The sequence below is a fragment of the Dermacentor albipictus genome, chromosome 1 (assembly GCF_038994185.2).
Source record: "Dermacentor albipictus isolate Rhodes 1998 colony chromosome 1, USDA_Dalb.pri_finalv2, whole genome shotgun sequence".
NCBI lineage: Eukaryota > Metazoa > Arthropoda > Arachnida > Ixodida > Ixodidae > Dermacentor > Dermacentor albipictus.
The window spans coordinates 145,954,665-145,977,198 of NC_091821.1; the positions used below are offsets into that span (position 1 = coordinate 145,954,665).

At 47.7% G+C, this 22,534-nt stretch overlaps 1 protein-coding gene and 1 pseudogene across 10 annotated transcripts in view; both read right to left on the reverse strand.

The window, feature by feature from the left end:
* Positions 1–3,300: 3,300 nt before the first annotated feature.
* LOC135911030 (serine/threonine-protein phosphatase 4 regulatory subunit 1-like) overlaps positions 3,301–22,534 on the reverse strand; it is a 192,665-nt gene continuing 173,431 nt past the window's right edge. For all 10 annotated transcript variants that reach the window (XM_065443131.1, XM_065443125.2, XM_065443130.1 and 7 more), the window contains 4 exons: positions 17,080–17,186; positions 13,660–13,820; positions 8,563–8,675; positions 3,301–4,156 (listed from right to left, as the gene is read on the reverse strand). In XM_065443131.1, the coding sequence (XP_065299203.1) occupies positions 4,142–4,156; positions 8,563–8,675; positions 13,660–13,820; positions 17,080–17,186 (396 nt within the window). In that variant the 3' untranslated portion in view covers positions 3,301–4,141. The remainder of the gene's footprint in view (positions 4,157–8,562; positions 8,676–13,659; positions 13,821–17,079; positions 17,187–22,534) is intronic.
* LOC135911014 (uncharacterized) lies at positions 20,185–22,159 on the reverse strand (annotated as a pseudogene).

Sequence of the window (22,534 nt, forward strand, 5' to 3'; positions counted from 1 at the left end):
CTGATGGCGAGTACGTCCTGTCGCCGCTTACTGACGTGGTTTTGTCGCGTAATATTGCCCTACCGAGCACCTTAATTCGGATCCGCGAAAACTGCGCTCGCGTGCCCATCCTCAATTTTGGGTTCTCGTCACATGTTTTGCCACACGGTATCGCCATAGCGCATATCACTCCTTTGGAAGAATTTCAGATTTCTTTTTTGACCTCTGAATCCTTCCTCAGTACGAACGGACCTTTGTCACCCACTCCTCCGTACTCGACGCCTGCGGACGATGTTTCTAAGATGATCGCCCCCGACCTTCCTTCCGAGCAAACAACAGCTCTTCGTCATCTCCTGTCATCTTATCGGGACATCTTTGATTTGGACGACCGTCCACTTGGCCAGACATCTGTTGTCACGCATCGCATCAACACCGGTGACGCCAGCCCCATTCATAGGCGGCCATATCGTGTCTCGGCAACAGAAAGGGCCATCATACAGAAAGAAGTAGACAGGATGATGGACAAGGACATCATTGAACCCTCCAGTAGCCCGTGGGCATCACCGGTTGTCTTAGTAAAGAAAAAAGATAACTCGTGGCGCTTCTGCGTTGACTACCGTCACCTCAACCGGATAACAAAGAAGGATGTTTATCCCTTGCCTCGCATTGATGACGCTCTTGACTGCCTTCACGGATCCCAATACTTTTCATCAATTGACCTCCGCTCCGGCTATTGGCAGATTAGCGTCGATGAGATGGACCGCGAGAAAACCGCCTTTGTCACACCGGACGGTCTGTACCAATTTAAAGTCATGCCCTTTGGATTATGCAATGCGCCAGCTACATTCGAGCGCATGATGGACTCTCTCTTGCGCGGCTTGAAGTGGTCTACATGCCTGTGTTACCTCGACGATGTGATTGTGTTTTCGCCGAACTTTGAGAGCCACCTGCGGCGCCTCACAACCATACTCTCCGTGTTTCGCAGGGCTGGCCTTCAGCTAAACTCCTCCAAGTGCCATTTCGGTCGCCGTGAAATTAACATGCTTGGTCATCTCGTCAACGCCGCCGGAATCCAACCTGATCCACAGAAAGTTCACGCCGTGCGAAATTTTCCTGTACCTTGTTCAACGAACGATGTCCGTAGTTTTCTGGGCTTATGCTCTTATTTTCGGCGATTTGTGAAAAATTTTGCGGACATCGCTCACCCTCTCACTGACCTTCTTAAGAAAGACGCCTCTTTCTCTTGGGGACCGCTACAGGAGAAAGCCTTCTCTACCCTGATTGAGCGGCTTACCACTTCCCCGATTCTCTCCCACTTTGACCCTTCTGCGCCCACTGAAGTACGAACTGACGCGAGTGGTCATGGCATCGGCGCTGTCCTCGCTCAGCGTCAACAGGGCCAAGACCGTGTCATCGCTTACGCTAGCCGCCGCCTTTCCACGCCCGAGCGAAATTACTCCATTACTGAGAGAGAATGTCTCGCGCTCGTATGGGCGGTCGCGAAATTTCGCCCGTACCTTTTCGGTCGGAGCTTCTGCGTTGTCACCGACCATCACGCCCTCTGCTGGCTCTCCTCTTTGAAGGACCCAACTGGACGACTTGCACGTTGGGCATTGCGCCTACAAGAATATACATTTTCTATTATATATAAGTCAGGACGCCTGCATAAAGACGCTGACTGCCTGTCCCGCAATCCCGTGGATCAACCGGACGATACCGATGCAGACTCGGACATCAGTATTCTGTCCCTCTCCGGCTTCCTCCACATTGGCGACGAGCAGCGCAAGGATCCTGTTCTTCGAACACTTATGGAACGCCTAAGCTCCTCGCCCAATGACCCGTCCCTTCGGATGTTCACCTTGCGCGATGGAACTTTATACCGTCGTAGCGTTCGTCCTGACGGCCCGGAGCTCCTCCTAGTCGTCCCCAAGCACCTTCGACTCACCGTGCTCCAGCAACTTCATGACGCTCCTACTGCTGGACATCTGGGCGTCACTCGTACTTACGACCACCTGCGGCGCCGCTTCTTCTGGCCTGGCATTTATCGCTCTGTGCGCCGTTATGTCGCTTCTTGCGACCTGTGTCAGCGCCGGAAGACGCCTGCTATGCCTCCCGCTGGTTTGCTTCAACCCATTGATATACCTACAGAGCCCTTCTTCCGTGTGGGCCTCGACCTCCTTGGTCCGTTTCCAATTTCCATCAAAGGAAACAAATGGATTGCTGTAGCAACCGATTATGCCACTAGATATGCCATCGCACGAGCCCTGCCAACCAGCTGCGCTACAGATGTCGCCGACTTCTTACTAAAAGACGTCATCCTGCACCACGGCGCCCCTCGCCAGTTGCTGACGGATCGCGGCCGCTACTTTCTATCGAAGGTCGTTGATGATCTGCTCCGCTCCTGTTCTACAGAACATCGGATTGCTACCGCGTACCACCCTCAAACGAACGGCCTCACCGAGCGACTCAACCGCACACTCACTGAAATGCTCGCCATGTACGTTTCCAACGATCACCGCGACTGGGACGTCGCTTTACCATACGTCACTTTCGCATACAACTCGTCCCGTCACGACACTGCCGGATTTTCACCATTTTTCCTTTTGTACGGCCGCGACCCCACCTTGCCTTTTGACACGTTGCTACCTTCCGCAGTACAGTCACCCAGCACTGCTTACGCTCGCGATGCTATTGACTTAGCCGCCCAGGCCCGAGATGTCGCCCGTCATCGCCTCACAGTCTCGCAAGCTTCTCAAAAGCGACGCTACGACCTTCGGCACCGAGACCACCATTTTTCACCTGGTTCCCTTGTCCTTCTCTGGACGCCTTCACGTCGTGTCGGCTTGTCGGAAAAATTACTGTCCCGTTTTTCTGGTCCGTACCAGATCTTACGCCAACTGTCCGACGTGACCTACGAGATCGCCCCACTCGGTCAGCCTTCCGTGCCTCCCAACTTAACCAGTGATGTTGTTCACGTCACCAGGCTCAAGCCCTATGTCCCCCCAATAAGTGAGGCTGTTTAACTTGCATCGGGACGGAGCTCCCCCACCGGGAGGGTGATGTTACGGTGAAGTGAAGGAAGACGTTGAATTGGACTAGAGAAAGACGAAGTCTGGCGGTTGCCTGAACGCCATATCCATCATTTGTAAATATAAGTTATTTTACACTCGTGGGCCTGCATTCTTCCCGCAACAATATTTATAGCGGGTTCAAGTACCATAATATGGTGGGATAGTCTGGTTTGCAGACATTCAAAGTATGCACAAAGGCTTGAGACACTGTTCCTCAAAAGGTACGCTATTGTACAACATGGTCAATGAATTTCATGGAAACATTTTTATTTATGGTAAACTAAGAGGTGAACATTTTATACAAAAATAGATATATTCCAACTGCTCCAGTTATCACATGGTCTGCAATGCAAAACTTCAGCACAAAAGTTCGAAGCATCCTGTGAATGACATCTCACCAACCCCTCCAACCCTTTTCTTCATATATATAATATATATATATCACAGATAATGTGCTGCAACAGCTCATAGAAAAGTTGAAGGGAAAGCAATCCCAAATAGGCATCAATTGTTGGCAACACTGTACTTGATTGGGGCAGTAATTAGCACAATCTTGTGCAAAAGTGCACAAAATTGGCCGTGCCTGTTGCAAATCGTATTGCCATTAAATATGATCAGTTGTCAATGGGCACCACTGACTACAACCAGAGCAGCTTTAGGAACCCAAACATTTGCTTTATCCTTGAGGACTAGTTGGCTCCCAGCATGCTACATTAGGTCACAAATGGCCTGAATTATTTCCGAAAAAGCACAGAGGCAAACTTCCAAGCAGATCTAAAAGGTTAAAATAACTGTACAGAATTGCACAAAAGGCTTTTGCTGGGCATTCCATTAGAAAGCTTGCGCACTCAAAGCCAAGAATGCATGCTCCATAAACGTCTCTTGCCACTTGTTCGAAAATGTCAAAATTGGCACTGAATACTTGCCTCACCAGTGTTACAGCTCCACAAGCAACAATAAAATAACACCTAAAACAGAACAAGGTCCCTCCCCCCCAAGAGTGTTATCACAGCTCCATTGTCTTCACTGCAAGGGTCCGCTAGTGACATTTCCGGAGAGGAGGTATGAAAGAAAACAATGCCTAAATCAATTCAGTCCACAGAGTCCTGTAAAAGAAAAGGTTAAATGAAATGAATAAACATGACTTGCAGGGGAAGTTCAATGGGCGAGTTTTTATTAAATGTAACAGCCTTAAAGGGACACTAAAGGCCAATACCATATTTACTCGCATAATGCTCGCACTCGTGTAATGCTCGCACCCCCCCCCCCCATTGGCTATCAAAAATTGGAAATTTTTTTTTCCCCAAAAATCATTGCACCCCCAAAATTACTGCCGCGAGCCGTCTGCTTGTCGTAGCGATCGCCATGGTTGGGCGCGAGTGCTACTAGGCGGTGGTACTGTGCTATCATCCGCTGCCACCGCTCATCCACTCACCACCGCTACGCCATTTTGCAAAGGTGTCTCCAGCTCTCCGGTGTCTCGTAGGCCTCGTTTGCCTTGTTCGTGTGTTGCACCGTGCTCTTTGTGCCACTTCGCCATGGGACGCTACGCAAGCTACACAGCTGCTTTTAAGCTAAAAGCTATTGAGTATGCGTTGGAACATGGCAACCGCGCCGCCAGCAGACACTTCGGCGTCAACGAGTTTTGCGTCCGGTATTGGAGACGGCAGCACGATGAACTCAAGACGACTGGTAAGACGCGCCGGGCCTTCCGTGGACCGAAGACTGGGAAATTTCCTGCCGTCGAATCCTCTTCACTGGAATAAATCAAGGCTCAACCAGCGGATGGGTGTGCTGTGTCGATTGATTTGATACGGAACCAGGCACTCGTAATCGCAAGAAAGGAGGGCATCCCGGTGCAAGACTTTCGCCCTAGTAACGGGTGGGCCACACGATTTATGCGGCGCAATGGACTCTCGCTCAGGAGGCGAACGACGCTTTGCCAGCGCCTGCCCGCAGCCTATGAAGAGAAAATAGTGGACTTCCATTGATTCGTTATCAGGATCCGGCAGGAGAAAAACTTCTTGCTCTCCTATGGAATGCGGACCAAACTCCGGTGAATTTCGATATGCCCAGCAGCAGGACAGTCGAACAGACAGGCGCTCGGACTGTGCACGTCAGGACTACAGGTGCCAAAAAACAGAGGTGCACGGTCATGCTAGGCGTGACGGCGGACGGGCAGAAGCTCCCACCGTACGTCATTTTCAAGCGGAAGACCCTCCCGAAAAGAAAGCTCCCCCCTGGTATACACGTGCGCGTCCAAGAAAAGGGGTGGATGACCGAAGGGGTGGGTGGAAGATAATGTCCGGAGGCTGTACACAGACTGGATCGCCGAAGGTGAACATGCTCCGACGCCGGGCGGCAAGATCAAAACACCGTCCGTGGAGCTGCTGTGCAGCTGGGTATCAGAGGCATGGGGGATGATTGATGTAAGCATGGTGGCCAGAAGCTTCAAGAAAACAGGAATTTTGAACGCCTTGGATGCGACCGAGGACCACGTGGTGTGGGACTACGAAGAAGCATCGGAAGATGAAGAAACCATCGATTCCAGTGTCGACACCGACTCTGATGAAGAGTACAATTGCCTGCAGGACGTACGCAAAGCGAGTAGTGATGGGGAGGTTGCGCGCGGCAAATAAAGTGCTTTAGCAGCTTGAGCTTACGTTCACCCTGTACTTTCATAACGAAGGTAAGTTACACTTGAAAGTAATGTTTTCGTTATATTTACAATTGCGGACCTGACAATCCTGATCTTGCACCCATTCATCTTTGCATTTAACACTCCGAAACACTTGCTTGAAAATTTTCCCCGCATAATTATCGCACCCCCTAACTTCGCGTCGATTTACAGGAAAAAAAAGTGAGGATTACGCGAGTAAATACGGTATTAAGTCAAGCTTAAGGGGGGAGGCTACACTTGAAATACAACGAAATTCTCTACAACATCTCAACGAAATTTTCACACATTGTGTATTTTAATATGCAGATTCTAAAAATATTAATTTTGCCATAGGATAAGTAGTTTCTGATATACTCCAAATGCATTGTATAAGCTGAGTCCTTTGTTTGGAGGAAAATTAGCTTCTAAACAGAAAACCCTAACACAGTAATTTGAGTATAAAGACTATCTAGGATGTTCAGGGAGTGCCATAAGGTATTATTCAATGTTCTAGGCTAATCTGAGCAAGAGTTAGAGCTCATCAAAGTTGTGAGAAAAAGATGCCATCTTGACATGTCAAGCATGTGACCCATTTCAAAAACTTTTTGAGAAGAGTGCTGCTTTGAAAAGGTGCATATTGCTTACTGCATACATTTATCTTTCTGGCAAAAAAAAAATTATGTTGATAGCTGAAATAGGACAGAAGCTATTTTACCTCCAAAATTGGAAGTCTGTCGGAATTGTTGTTTTGAGAAATCAAGGAAAAACGTTCTGCAACATCTTTATTGAGAACATACTAATAAAATCTCAAGGAAATTCACTAGGGGCATAATCTGGATGCATCCTATCTTTTTGCCGCTTTTTGGCCAGCTTCCTTGCGCTCAAAGAGGCTTCTCGCTTCTTGCTGGAGTTAGCACTTCGAAGGTCCGGCGCTCCGGACGTTTTCCGGCGCTCGCTGCGCGCTCGCTACTTTCTTCAGTCGTGAAGGAAACGGTGCCTGCACGATCTGTGCCAACACGCGTGGCGTGGGCGGACGAAGTGTTGACGCTAGACGCGCCAGTTTGCAGCTCGGAACTCGATCCGGTAGAATGTCCAGGCAGACCAGCAACCGGCAACTCCGCGAGTATGACAGGCCTAGCCGCCTTCCGTCGCGCATTGCACAGCCGCTTGACGCGTAGTAGCGTTGAGACGACAATCTTTTCCAGCCATCCGGGCAGCGAAATGAGCATCTTATCAAACGTCGCGAAGCAAGCGGCTGAACAAACGTAGACAGCGGCGCGATGAAACCAGAGATAAACAAACGTAGCGAGACGCGAGAGCGGTCGAGCGCGCGCCGACGAGCACCGGACCAATAGGAGCGAGGCGCGCGGGGGTGTGCGCGCTTTGGCCAATCGGCGGCACGGACGCATCCTCCAGAAATGACGCGATAGCGACGGTTTCCCTTCACCGACGCCATTTTGAACTGGTGCAAAATTCGCACAAAGAAAACAGCTTCAAAACAAGCGCAAGATGGCGGCCATCGGCCACCGCGTTCGCAAATGGTGACGGCGCGAAGTTTGAACATTTTTGACCAAATTTTGCTGATTTCGCGTTCACCCAGGCCCCTTTAAGCGCGATTTTTTATTATTTCCCGATTAAATTTAGCTTCTAGATTTCGCGGAGGGATTCTTGAATGTATAAACGTAGCGAAAATGCACTTTTCCGAAAATCGACTTTTTTGTGATTTTTTGCCGTTTCAAGACCCGCGTCCCCCCTTAAGTGATAGATTAGTGCATTATCGCAAACAGCAATAATAATCAAGAAATTGAAGTAAATGCCGGACATGATTAGAGACTATACCGGGACATTCAAGTACTTGCCCAATGACGAAAGCACTTCTCAGTTAAATTCTGTCACTAGTACTCAACCACTCGTTGGAAAAAAAAAAAATCTGTATTGCATTATAAGAGGACATAAAATGCTACTTGTCCACTTCTATTTCAATTTTAGAAAAATGAAGTGCGGGCAGTCTAAAGGTTTCATTTTCACTCGACTCGGCGCCGCCCACGCCCTCCGTGTTTCAGTTGTTTCGTTATCGTGTGGTGTTGCGCTGGTTTCACTGGCTCACGAAACTTGCACAAACTCCAAGTATCAGAGAATTCAATTTTCATGTGATGTCGCGGGTTGCCTAAGCAGTCTACGCCACTTGACCAAAAAGAAGCTGCAGCGGCAAATCCACCGCTGTTTTGGCTCGGTACCGCCGTCTGTCTGGTGCCTTTACTCACCGACATTAGCAAAAGGTGGAGATGGCGCATGCAATGTCACCGATCCCCTGGTTAAGTGTCGGGAGATTTGAATACCGAGAAAGGTATTCAGACCCTTTATATGCAATTTTCTCGTAAACTAAGTCTTTTCTTGGCACGAAACAAGCGTTGCGAGGTTTCTAGAATGGTATTTAAGTAGTCCATGTCAACTTAGTATCTGCCTTTAGTGTCCCTTAATATTATGATGTTATTAAAACATCAGAAAGGATTTAAGCTTCACCACACTACTGACCATTACCACTACTGACCACACCACCACACTACTGACCACCACTAAGGCCATTAGCAACTGACATTCAGTCTCTAGCATGTCACATCACTTTTTTAACAAGTTATTTCATTTCACGAATTTATTTTTCCTGCCAACTGTGTCTGCGTGTGTTTAAATAATAAACATTACGATTTTCTTCTTTGAAACACTCATGAATGTGGATAAAGTTGTCACCGAGAGCTTTGTGAGCACTGAGCACAAGCTGAAGATTTTTCATGTTACACAAGATGCTAGGCAACTAAAAGTGTCATTAGCATAAAATATAACCAAGAGTCTCACTTTTGGATATGGCTGGGCACAAAAGCGCACATCCCTATCTAAATCCTCTTGAAGACTGGCCAGGGTTGCCTTCAGTTCGTCCCTGTAGAAATTTCCAGTGTCCCAAAAATAGGCTAGAAGAGAAAAAAGAATGTTTATGCCACTGTGCATAATGAATCCATCAGCTACTACCACCAGCCATCGTGAACAAGCAAGACAGCTGGGCAGAAAGCAAGAGAGCAGACAGCCTCAAACATTCAGTTTACCAGTGCCTTTGCTGTTCTCGCAGTGCTTCACATCACTGAACTACAGCACCCCCTAGTGGTCCTTTACTGCATAGCTAGGCCAACAACCTACCAGTTATTGGGTGTGCTGCGCTATTTTCCCAAATACCCTTTTCTCGATGTCTCCATGCACCCACACGTCCCCAACGCAATACTGCAATCCACCATAGCCTGCATTCTCTAAACATTGCTTCCACAGCCTTCACATTGATGTACCAACGTGAACAGAAACATACATGATACTGTGAAGCCATGCTAGCAATGACCAGTTCTAGTTCGACAAAGGATGACCCACAACAGCCGAAATGCATAACATAGACATTCTGAGGCATGATGTGGAATCCTAGAATGTGTGAATAAGCACATCAGAATTTTACAGCCTCCCAACTGATCTGCTGGTCAATCATACATTAACATTTTCACTGTCATAAAGCACCTCAATTATCTGACGCTACCCATGTCTGCTGTCACTGTCACTCACTTTCGAAGGAGAGGCAATATACCTCAGGAATTCAAGTGCAATATGGCCACTAAGTTAAGGGGGGACACAGCAATTGAAGTGGTCATATTGTCAAAATTTTCTATTTTCTTATTTTTATTTTGCGAACTACGGATGTTTATTTACCTCGTGGTGAAACATAACCAAATACAGTGGAACCCCGTTCTTACGTCTTTCACCGGACCGGGGAAAAAAAACTTAACAGCCAGGAAAACGCAACAGTGAAGAAAACTCCGAAAATGAATGAAAAAAGTGCCGCTTCAACTATAGACAATTTCCACAGAGTGCGCTTAGGACTCAAAAAAAGTCTAGAATGGTGGCTTGCCATTTCTTTCGCTCGCTAGAAATCGCCACACGTTTCTCAATAGCCTGGAAGGCCGCATTGCTGTCAGCGTCGCTGTGAGGTGCGACGTACCTGCGGAGGAACTCCAGAGCCGCGACGGCTTCTCCAAAGCTAGGATTTCGCAACTCCCCGGCATCATGCGGCTCGTACTCCTCGTCACCGCGCCACGGCAATGGCAACGGACGGAGGAATATCCACAAGAAATTTTGCCCTCTTTGGCGTAATCATGCTAACGTGCGAACGATTGTTAAGTATTGCTGCAGAGCGCGCGCAGCGCAACGTGGGAGAAATGTAAACAAGAGAGGAGCGCTGGCCCGAAAGGCGGAGTAACGCCACGAGCAACGCCAACTTCCGGTTTCACTAACTTCACAAAGAGATGTCAGTGCATCTCCCGAGTTTCCTTCCTCTGTGAGTCGACCCGTCCAACAACAATGCGGTGACCGTAATCACAGTGATAATAGTGAGCATTTTTCACGAATGGCCACTTAGTGGCGGCCTCTCAAACTGACGTGCAGCTTCTTGCAGCCAGTTCCATAGCCAAGCCCGGCCAAGCCCAGCCAAAACGAGTCAAAAGCCAAAATGATGGTTGGAGCGTGTTGCCTACTTTAGCTATGGTGGCCATACTTTAGCCCAGGAGGGTTCGGGGTGCTAAGTTGCGACGTATGATGCGGGAACGTTTTCACAGCTACTACGTAACAGCGGGGTTCCTTATACATTCAATCCTATGGAAGCTATGCCGGGACCAGATGAAAACGACGTAGCAGTGAGGAACGTAACAGCGTGGTTCTACTGTACGCGGTAGAAATCGAGAAAACAGCCACACCTGCCAACATGAGGAGATAAAACATCTGGAGACTTTGTTCGCGCCGGGGGGGGTTCAAACTTTTAGGCAGTGTACGACGGGTTCTTTTGCAGGAACCTTGCAGTAGCAACCTTTGCTCACTTCAAAAATTTGTCCAAGTAGCTTTGCTCAAAACATCGTCCAGACTGGCGGCCCTTCACTAGCAGCAGGTGTTGGAGTGGGAAGTTCAGCGAGTTGGTATACATTCATAATGGGAACAGCGCGAACAAGACGACGGAGTGAAATGACACAGGACGAGCACTGTCCTGCGTCATTTCACTCCGTCGTCGTCTTGTTCGCGCTGTTCCCATTATGAAGGTGTTGGAGGGTTGTGTTGCACATTGCCGAGTGGAATTCAGCCCTAGTTTTTCGCACGGTGGTAAAATCCTCTCACACACTGCCTTGCTATGCGATATCACGAGTAAATCGAGCATCACCTTTGCAACTCGGTGAAACATGTTTTCCACCAGTGTTTCATTTTTCCAACCATAGACCACTGCATGTCCTACCTTTCTTCATTCAGAATGTGCTCTTGAAGACTCTACGCCCGAAGTGTGGCAAACTCAGCTTCGAGAGCATCTAAAGCATCTTCAGCAGATTCATTGGAATCTCGGGGCAGCAGCTGAGGGAAACCGAATAAAAAACGATGACTCAAGAGCAACGCCTGTGAAATAAATTTCAGGTTGGCCACCTCCGCATTGTTCAGAGTTGCGTCGACATCCATAACGCTTCGCCTCGTTGCATTTCGGAAATATTTTCCGTAGAAGAGGCCCAACGTGGCAGCTGACACTAAGGGGGTAGGTTGTGTTCCACGAGGAATCCCGTAAACAGGCACTCCACATGTATGACGCTGTCACCGCAGTTGTTCCGGAGAAAGTTCACTATGTTGTCTTGCTGCTCAACGGTGCGCCGTGAAAACGTGCAGTTTCAAGTTGCCTTTGCCACCGTGTGCCGACGTCGCATCCACATGTTGTACAAAATGCACAAGGTTCTTTTCTTGATGTCGAAAAGCAGGGAAATTCAGAAGTATAAGATCGCAAAAACTTCTGCAAATACCCTTTTCTTGGGCTTTTGATAGCGCCATAGCATCAAGCACACGAGGATTGTACCTTTACACGGTGCACCGCATAAATACAGCCTAGCCAACACTAATCATACACGCAAGCAGCAACGCCTTGCAAGCCGCAGCAACAAGATGGACCATAGAGAAAGGCCTGCATGAAATGCAAAATGCTACATTGGCTTTGGCCAGCTTAATAGGCACCATAGTTGGCTGCTTAGTCGATGATACCGATGGTGCTAGTGCGGCCGTTGTTGACGATGCTGGCGATTACGATGTGGCTTTAAATTTCGCAATGCTGGTTTTGCAAAAGCCATTATTGCACCAACAGAGACCATTTTTCGGGAGATATTAGTGATCGTACAATCGGAAAGTTTAGTGAAAAATCGGGAGTCTCCCAGGTAAATCAGGAGGGGTGGAAAGTATGAAACAGCACTTTCCTAGAGAGCCATCATCAAAAATTGCGAAAAACATCGGGCTTCGGAAGGTCCCGTCTCACCGCAGATCGCCCAGCTATCCGTCGACACAGCGCTGCCATCTTGGCATCACCGTAAAGAGGAGAGATCGGAGCTAAAGATAACTGAGCAACTCATTTCTCCACAGAAAAATAAAGCAGCAAATGCAAACAAAAAAAGTAAAATTTGGCATTGCGATTAGGCGCAGCAGTCATGTGGAGCACAAGGGGCACCCCTAATGGCTGGTTGTAGATTTTAATTTCCGACAAACCTCTCTCGCACGCATTAGCGCAGCTGCGAGCTGCGCACTCCTATCAACGTGCATGACGATCGTGGCAGCTTGCGCACATTTTGTGTGATGAGCCCCGAAGGAATCAACTTCCAAACAGCCCACGTGTACGGAAGACCACAAAAGGCATGAAAAATAGGGAGGGAACTACTCCTAGAAGCGTATGCCGCCTGGCTTGTTGACAAGGCACAACCGGCGCACCTGGGTGACCGGGAAAGCACACCTGTGTGCGGTGTTGACGTGACCACAGAACATCTATGTGTCCACGAGAGATGGTGACTGCGTGTCCGCGAGCGATAGTGCAACCACGTGTGGTTGTGACAGCAGCGCGACATCAGCGGAGCAGAAGTTTTCACGTCAAATGTTCAACTGTGGATTTCAGCGCCAACTCTCACTAATAAAGAGGTTCCGCAACAAGAGAAGAGCGACATTTTGAATGAGCTGTCATCTGCCTCTGCACGTCGGATGGATGCACGATTATCAAAAAGGCAACTAAGGTGCACGAAACTGCTGCAAGAACACAAAAAACTACATCAACATGTAAAGAAAATGGGTGCTCACATGCAAAAAACATCCCAGGCAGGTCTTGGGTGCTCAAAGTAAAGATCTAAATGTTTACAACAAATGAAACTTTGAGCTCCATTTTCACAGCTTTCATGTTTTGTGTAGTTAGTTGCTTCAAGTTATCCCAGTGCCATTTCACCACGACTGAAGACAAAATCAATCTGTCTTTTGCCCTTAGATCCTGAAACATTGATGAGTGCAATAAATCTGTCCATATTGACCAGCACCTCATAAAAAAAATTTATAATGGTTCTTTTGCAAAAGTTGTAAGACTATGTGCATAGGAAAGTAAAAAAGAAACATTTATGTTCATTTCAGCATTTAAAAAATAAACCAATAGCTTTATTGCACAGCATGGGCCTTCGTGAATATGCGGATGTGAAAATCTTGGCGAGTGTGTGTGTAATTAATTTGGGGGATGACTAACGGAGGCTTTCAATTGTAACTAGGAAGCTATAATAGATAGCACCAAACTAATTTCAGTTATGGTATCAGCATAACAAATCACACCTGCATGCCAATTTCACCAATTTATTCCGATAAACAAAAGTTTGCATTGCCACGTCCCCCTGAAACAGCAAACGCATATTGATCAACTTTTATGAGGATGAAGTCTCAAACTCATTCGATCAGTCCATTTAGACCTAAGCTTGAAGCGTGAAATAGAACTATGAACAATGCATCGCCAAAGAAAATTGTGAAACAGCGCAAAGAATGCAGCGACTCCAACAAAGTCAATGCATTGAACATCATGAGAGGGAACACCGTTTTAAAGATACTTACCCTTGGGCCAAATGCTCCTGACCAGACAACGTGCAAGGGCCATGCGTACGTTGGGCACAGTGTCATTGCGCAGGTACAGCAGCTTTGGCAGTACAGTTCCAATGAACTCATCCTCACTTAGGCACTCTTCATTCACAATCTGCTCAGCCAATTCGCAAAATCTAGAAGATAACGAGCCCCAAATTCAGGAAACACATTATCATTAAAAATGAACCACAGTCTCAACCTGAAGCTGGCGGCATAAAGTGTACTTTTCACAGGAACTCCACCAAGGGTTTTAGTGACCTTACCCTACATATTTTGCTGCACGGCCATCACTACCACTACTAATGGTGTTCTAGAGAGTTGGCTGAAGCTACGTCAAAAAGGAGCACTTCATGAACAATTCACCAACCATGTCAATACAGAAGACTTCCGTTAATTCAACTGATAAGTTAACTCGATCAGGAATGAAGTTCCCGGACTGCACCCATACATTTCTATGGTCCTAGCTTTCGTCATTTTGATCCCAAGATTGGCCTTCGCCAGATAATTCGAACTTGGGACACAAGCGCCTAACTATAACAGTGACCCCAGTGGCGACTGCAATACTGGCAGTGTGTCTTCAGAGTCCAATGAATTATTAGTGCCTACACGATCTTAATGTGTATTTTTTTTCCTATAAAATTTTTTTGCAAATAGTCCGCGCTGTATAATCAGAGGCGTGATCGCAGATTTTCGATCGGAACAGAACTCATTCAGTCACTGCAACGTCGCAAAGTGGACGGCCTGCAAAATTTGTGGGAACGGGAGGGACAGATGAGAACTTCTCGGAAGTTGATGTGCCTTGTTCAATATACTACAAAACAAAATGTTTTTTGCCTTCTAATGATTTAAAAATCAAGCGTTTGACGGAAACCCATATGGTGGAGGAAATTCATGGCGGGAAATATCGAGCGCCGACCAATCGTTAAAAAAGACGTTTGTAGGCTCCTGTAGCGAGGCCGACATGCCTTCCCTTTTCAACGACTGGTCAATGCTCAATATTTCCCGCCTAGTAATACTACAATTTATTACTACAGTCAAACCTCGATATATCGAACACAGATACCGTAAAAACCGGAATATAGGTCGAACTTTTTTTCAAAAAACCATCGCGAAAAGCCGACCCTCGACTTATATACTGGACATTGGCGGAAAAACTACGGAAGTCTTCCAACAATGGGCGGATGAAGTAAACAGCCGCCTTCGCCATCGCCATCAGCAGCAGCGCGGCGTCTATGGCGGCGTGGCGACGCTGTGGCGCCGACATTTTGCGTTTCCATTGTCGCAAAGTTATATTAATTAAAGGCTGCACTTACATTTTGTTTCAAAATAAGCGGGAACGGAAGCCGACGTCAATTCACCGTCGCCTTCAAGAAAAAGGCAATTGAGTACGCGGAAGCCCACGGCAACCTGGCGGCACAGTGCGAACTTGGAAGTATCCAAAAAGAGCATTCGGTAGTGGCGGAGGCAAAAGCAACGTATTACAACTGGCAGCAACCAAAAGAAAACGTCATTTCGTGCCGGATCGCAGCGGACTGCAGAACTGGAAGGCAAGGTTGCGGAGTCCGTCCGCGAGCTGCGTGCAAGATCGCTGCCTGTGACTGCCGAATGCATCCGTTTGAAAGCGGTAGAGATCGCACGCGCCTATGGACTGGGCAGCGAGAAGCACTCGTCATCCGACTCTGATCAAAGGCATTGCTCTGATTCGGAGTAGCGCTTGCGCACTTCGTGCCCTTCTGTGTACTGTACACCCTGCCAATTTTTGACAGTATCGCAATACCATCGACCCGCGTGTTTGTCAGCACCTTGTCATCACGGCACGGAGCGGCGAAATAGCGAAAGTAAGGGCATGTGTACACATGCGCGTATCTCGTTTGTTTCGCTGCTCAGCGCCGTTAATAAGGTGCTGACAAGCACGCGGGTCGATGGTTGCGCGATACCGCTAAAAACTTGGCCAGGTGCACATGCGAGCAGCCTTTAAATAAATACTGTCACCATTGTGCAACCCCCTGAGTCGCCTTTGTTTCACGGTAAGGGTGTCATGTCTTTCGGTACTTTTGCCATTGAAATTTTTTTTTTTTTCATTTTGAGAATTCGTGAGTTGGGGGATCGACCTATATTCCGGTCCGACCTATAGTCCGGTTTTATGTTTAATCACTGCTTTGCTGCATGGCACAACCAACTGAAGGGCTTCCAGTGCAAGTAGTTTGAAGGAAAAGCTGCTCTGATTGCAAATAGTGGCCAATAGATAGCGAAATGTTTTGTATATTTGAAAAACATTTTTTTTTCCTTTTTGGATACAATCTCTATGAACACTATTATACAATCTTGTTTTCAGCAATTTATTGTTCTTTTACAACAAATTTCATTATTAAAAGTTGTAGGCCAGAAAAGCACATTTATTCTGCTTTGCTTTTATTGCATAAAATGTTGACCACAATAATTTCCTTTAAAAAATCTAGTGTAATCTACAAAACATGACCATTTTGCCCACGGCAGCGAAAGAGTTAAACCCCAGTGATCTTTATCAGCTGTGGAAGTCAATCGAGCACTGCTTGACTTCGCTGCTAGCCAGCTTCCCTGAACATCCCCACAAGCAAAAACAGAATGCCCCAGCGTAGAAAGTAACAATACTTTCCAGACAATCAAATAGCCAAGTAAAGCGTTCCGCTACCTGCTTCCACCCTACAAGTCCTCATAGAAGCTGTTGAAGTGCATGTGCTAAGGCTTTGGCAATGAGGAATTAGTACTCGAATTATTGACACTCACTCCCACGTCTAGTGTTCAAGGTCTCGAGGGGAGGGGGGAAGGAGAGAAGGGGGTGTTTATGTGCGAAAACTACGATCCGATTATGAGGCTCGCCATAGTGTGGGACTCCAGATCAATTTTGACCACCTGGTGTTTTTGTAACGTGCACCTAAACCTAAGTACATAAGTGTTTGTGCTTTTTGTCCCTATCGAAATGCGGCTGCCAGTGGCCGGGATTTGATCTCGTGACCTCGCACACTTAGCAGCGCAATACCAAAGCCACTAAAGGCTCATTCACACCACTAAGCCAACACCACACAGATTTCGGTCTGTCGACTCTTGGCAACAGTTTTTACCTTCGTGTCAGTGCCTCTGTCACACTGTACCGATGCCGAGCTTTCTGCCAACCATCGGCAGATTGCCGGCGTCGGTAGAGTGTGACAGAGGCACCAACACGAAAAAATGCTGTCGTCGAAAGTCGACAGACAGAAATTAGTGTCGTGCTGGCCTAGCATGAATGAGCCTTGAATTGCAGCAGATTCTCAAATCAAAGATTGTTTCATTAAGGTTTGAGGGTGCTGACAGTGTGAGGTCATTAAAGCTGCTTTATTTTGCCATTGACAAAAACAGGCAAAGTATGAAACTCACAATTGGCGTTGAGACCATTTGCGATCGTGCACTTTGATACACATTTCCTGCAGAAGCTGCTTGCACATGAGGTAGTGAGGCTCCAACCGCTGTAAAAACATCACCACCTAAAACAAATGGCAAGTTCACATGAGTGGGCCAAGTACTACAAAATAAGCAAAATGCCAACTGTTACCACATTACTTGCACAAACCACCTGTCACAAAGCCTTTATTTGTCTCGCCATGTCATCATCGCAGAAAAGCTCACAACGGAGAAATGATGCTGCAATGTTTAAAAACACGCACCAACCAGCATGCAATTTGCAAGTGCTGACCAACTGAACCTTGGTTTGGCTAAGGCGTTACCTTAGCCTAACTAAGCATTTAACAAACACAAATTTATAAAGTCAAACCTCGATATATCAAACACTGATATATCAAATTATTGCGTATATCGACGATATTCTATATCACCCGAAAAATCGGATGCATGTAAATTTTTTTTATTATTATTTAGAACGGGGAAGTAAAATAGATATCTCAAACTCCGTCACCCCAGACCATGTATGTTCCGTTGACAGGCAGTGAGCTTTCCCGCAACACCCTCAAAGATGGCAGTTGCGCAATGGGCATTCCCGACTGCTACGATTGCCCAGACAGCGCCATTTAACATAGCGGGGTACGCATGTGGTGGCTTGGCTAGTTCGACGTCAGCAATGCATTGCCCAACGCTGGCATAGCATTTGTCGCACTGACTCCTCCTCGGTGCCGCACCTCGCGAGGACTGGCGGTTTGCGTCCACACAGCGCACACTCACTGCACTCACTCAGATGCGTTGGCAGATGCCACTTAAGGGGGGACGCGGGTCTTGAAATCGCGAAAAATGGTCAAAAATGGCAATTTTCAAAAATTGCGTTTTTGAAGTCTTTAATGTCCCAACTATGCCTCTACAAAATATTATGGCTCAATTCCTATTCGAAGTATAAAAAAACGGCAATTTAGAAACGTCGGTGAGCCGAAATTGAACGCCAAGCGCAAAGGTTTGCCTCATTTTCAAGCTGCCGTAGCTCCGCGCGACGCGAACCGATCGGCGCCATCTTGGTCTCGTTTGAAAGCTGGTTTCCCGCTCTCCATTCTGGCGCCCCTCGGCACGCTGTAGACCCTCGTGCAGCGGAGCGATCAGCACCCCGGGCACCCGTTCTCAAGCGCGAAATCGTCGCGAGACAGCCGCTGATTGGGTGAAACGGGCGCCTCCGCGAGGCGCAGCCCTCTGATTGGCCGTGACGCATGCTTCGCCTGCCGCGGCCCCGCGGCAGCGTTGTTCGGCTCCTTCGCGTCGTCTGCTTTCGCCGGCGCGCACGTCATTTTTCGCATTCCTCTTTGTTTCCTAGTATTTTTCGTTCTGCCTTTTTCTTTATCGTTCTTGTAGGTATTTTGGCTATTGAGTCGCTTCTTTTAACCACTAATTTCTTGCTTTTGCGTGCCTGGTGTCTTTGTTCCGCGTGTCACGATGGCGCGAGACGCGCGCTTGAAAGCAAGCACGCGAAAAGCAGTCAGCAAAAAGAGGCACGCATGAAATAAGAGCGCTACATCGTCGAGAACTACAGCTTCGGTGATGCCGCAAGCTGCTGTGCCCTTGGTGGACGCGGCTGGACTGAGCTCGCCAACAACAGCTTCCCCGGTGGACGCGGCTGGACAGTGCCGATCGGTGATTGTGACAGTGCCGGTCGGTAACACCGAAGTGTCAACTTCGGTGTTACCGCAAGTTTCTGCAGTGCCGGTGGATGCGCCTGGACTAAGCCAGTCGAAAATGCTAACTTTTGAGAAGCTGCAAGTCGCTTCGGGTTCCGTGTCGTCGGAAGCGGCCGAGCCGGCTGACCTAAGCCTAACGTCGACTTCGGCGTTTCCGCACGCCGCTTCGGTGCCGACGGACGCGGCTGAACCGAGCTCGCGTGCTCAACGCTTCGACACGGTGTTTTCCGCGGAGTGCGCAGCGCGTGAAAAGTACGCAGACAACATTAAAACTTCATTGGCGAAGTAGTCCGCGACTTCCCGCAAGTTCGAGCTGATGAACGTCGGCGCAGCAAGTGAAGACGACTTTCTGAGCTCCCCCTTTTTTTTTGTCAAGCGCCAATGCAATACAGAGGTTTTCACAATCTTTACATGAACAGATTTCTGTGAGTTTGGTGTTACTGTGTTCAGTAATGACTGGGCTGCATGCTAAAGCATTAAATTTTTCCATGTGATAGGTAAACAAAAGTGACAGAGTAAGCAAAACTTTGAATGCAATTTTCTCAGCTTTGCTTTTTCGATCAAATGCCTTTGCCTTACAGAACTTTTCATAATGTTTGCATCAACTGATTTTATTGAATTAGGTATCATTTTTTTCAGTAAAACCTCAACTACATCCTAAAGCTTTCCATTTTTCATTAAACCCAATAGACTAGCAATTAGGTCGGATGTAAGCTAATTACTCCCGCATTGTTTTTTTCTTCCTACTTTGTTATTCATTCATGACCTATATGATCACTTTTTAAAAATTTCCTTAGCTTTAGGATGTGCAGTGGGCCCTTGGAAATGACAGCTATTCTTTGAAACTAGTTTTTTTTAATTAAGGGGAGAGGCTCCTCGAAACAACTTTTTTTTATTATTTGTACCAGAGACTTCAAAATTCAGCCAACTGAAGAGTTTTTTATGCAGATTTCAAATATCCAATTAGTTTTTGTGTAGCTGCTATAGTTCTCGAGTTATATTATACTGAAGTGCAAATTATAGGGGTCTTTACGGGCACTTTTTTATGAACTAAACTTTCACAAAAGGTATCGTGCTATAGCTTATTTAGCTCTTCCTAGATCACAGAGTACCGATATCTAGTCAAAAAGCGTGTTCAGTTATAGGAAGTGGGAGAAAAAAATTTTGACACTTCGACCATTGTTTCTTTTAGTTCCCTGAGACATAACTTCGTACTATTGTAATTACTGACGACTGATATTGAAATTTCAAGTAGATATCGGTATTCTACATACCTTCAAGAGTATGTGTGCCAAATTTCATTAGTATACACCAATTCTAAGTGTACAAAAGGCTTCCCGGAAGACACGAAAATATCAAAAAAATTGAAAATGAGAAAAACAGGTTTGAAAGTTTCAAAACCTTCTATTCTTCAAAATCCTGTTGTTTTTGCATTAATCTTTGTCACACTCAAGAGCAGCTTCACAGAAAGCACACAAAAGTTTCTAGAATGCTCCTGCACTGTAGCTTGGCCCTTCCCGGCTCCTACGGTTGGTCTCCTCGGTGCGAGCCCTTTTCACTGCGCTACGACGGTGCGCCCTTGCTTCTGCGGTTCGCTTCAAGTTCATTTTCTTTATGCGCATGTCATCAGAATGGTCGCTATGTGTGACCAACTCTTCTGGGGGAAGTACTCCAATCTCTTGTAGGACTTCTTCAAAGCCCGCATGGCCTTTATTGTACCACAGCACGGCAATAGCCGTGGCTGTCTCCACAGATGTCCGGGAAGCAAATTTTGTTTTTGGACACAGCAGCCATATCTTGCTGTTGAGCGACTCTGCTGCGTTTTGCGTCTTGCCATGAAGGCACCGAGCCAGGAGCTTCTCATCAGTAAGGCGCTTATATATAGGCATAATTGCCAAGCCCTGAGCTTTTGTCAACAAGGGGGTGTGGCGTGGTGTAGGCTCCCCCAGTGCTTCAGCACGCCTATGTTTGCACCAGGAATCTGGTTCAGCAGGGCAAAATTTGTGGCTGCTGGCCCCATCACTGGAGCAACAATGAAAATATGAGGCCCATATAGCATTGTACATGCTGCGCACACTGCCCTTGTTATTTGTTATGGCTATTTGGTAGTATGTCTGCAGTTTCTGGATGGCTGCGACCGTTAGCTTTTCACCTCGTGGCAGTGGCGTTGTCATTTTTCGCAGAGCAGTGCCTAGGCGTTTTGCAACGTGGTTGGTGCACTCTTCTTTTTCGATGACAGTGTCACCGTACACCTCAGCCCCACAGACGGCAGTAAAGGCTTTGCTGTCCCCATCACTCAAGAAGCTTGTGAAGCGCAGTGGGGTCTCGTATGACAAAGTCCTCTGCCATATGCGCACTGCTGCTTCAGGTTCCATTGCATGGGATGAACATTCGGTGTTTTTTTCACATACAGGACGATGAAAGGCTTGCCATACCTCATCATCATCACCCATGTCCTTGTGGATACTGCAAGCAAGACAGTAATTTGAAAGGACTTCAAAGTCCAAGCAAAGACCTGTGTCCAGGGAAACAGCTGTGCCCACTCCGTTGTGGCTTTTATGGCCCCTTTTTTGCCAAGTGCCGTCAAACATGACTGGCACATCGCCGCCGCCAACGGCGTCTTTCGTGACTTTTCGCGCCAGTTCCAAGTTTTGGCTAACAGCTTCCATTGCAGCACCATGGAGCTTCTTAGAAATAGCATGGAATGTCTTGTGATGCAGCGGTTTTGGAAGGCCGATGATCGCACAAAATCGCGAAAGCTGGTCATATCCAACTCCTATAGCACGCGCTGCCAAAACAGCCTTCACGTTTACGGCAAAGCCGTCGCGCGAGCTCCCGCTGTCGTAGCGAGTGTTCACCCCGGGGTCACCGCACGCGCCGGCCGAGACGATCCGCTTCGACGTGTGCGTGAATGAAAGCACAGATTCAGGGCAGTCGGTATTTTCGCAGCGTAGCTCCAGGTGCGACGAAAGTCCTTTGCGCTTCTCAGCTGCTTCTCGGACGGCGAGTTTCCGTTCACAGCAAGTCGGGCATACCGAACCTGTCACCAGTGCCGTCAATGCGCCGATCTCGCACAACACCGTGCTAGCAGCAGGGGCGCCGACCGACCTTGATTCGCTTTTGAAGAATTACATCTTTTTCTGCGATGCACTCACGAAATCCACAGCAGCGTCGATATCACCACTGTCGCGGTGACCGGTGTCGGCGGTAGGCCTAACCGACGTCGGCGCGTTGCGGGCGTCGCTTCCGGCTGTCGTTTTTTTAACAGTCTTACGCCGTTTCCCTCGGTACTTGTGCCGAGTTCCATACTTGCGGACGTCGGAACTGCACTTTTTCGGGCTTGTCATCTCAAGAAAACTCGGAGAGGACACGGAAAACTGTGCGGCTAGCGAGAACGCGCTGTGGCAGTGGTTCGGCTTGGCTGCACAAAAGGAGCACCGCCGTCCAATGGCGGGGCCGCGCTGCATGGCGCGCAATTCAAAATGCGCGACAGTCTCGTCTTCTTTCTCGTTTTTCTTTTATTCTCCGTGAACATACGAGACTGACAGCCATTGAACTTTGGAGGAAAGGGTTGACGCTCCACGCCCCAATGATTGCAAATGGCCGCCGGTGAAGCTCGATTGCGTGCGAACGATGCAAACGGCGCGGATTTTCTAAACTTTCGGTGGACTATAGAGTCACCGCCGCTCACTTAGGCGCATTTTTTGGTGACTTCTCGTGCG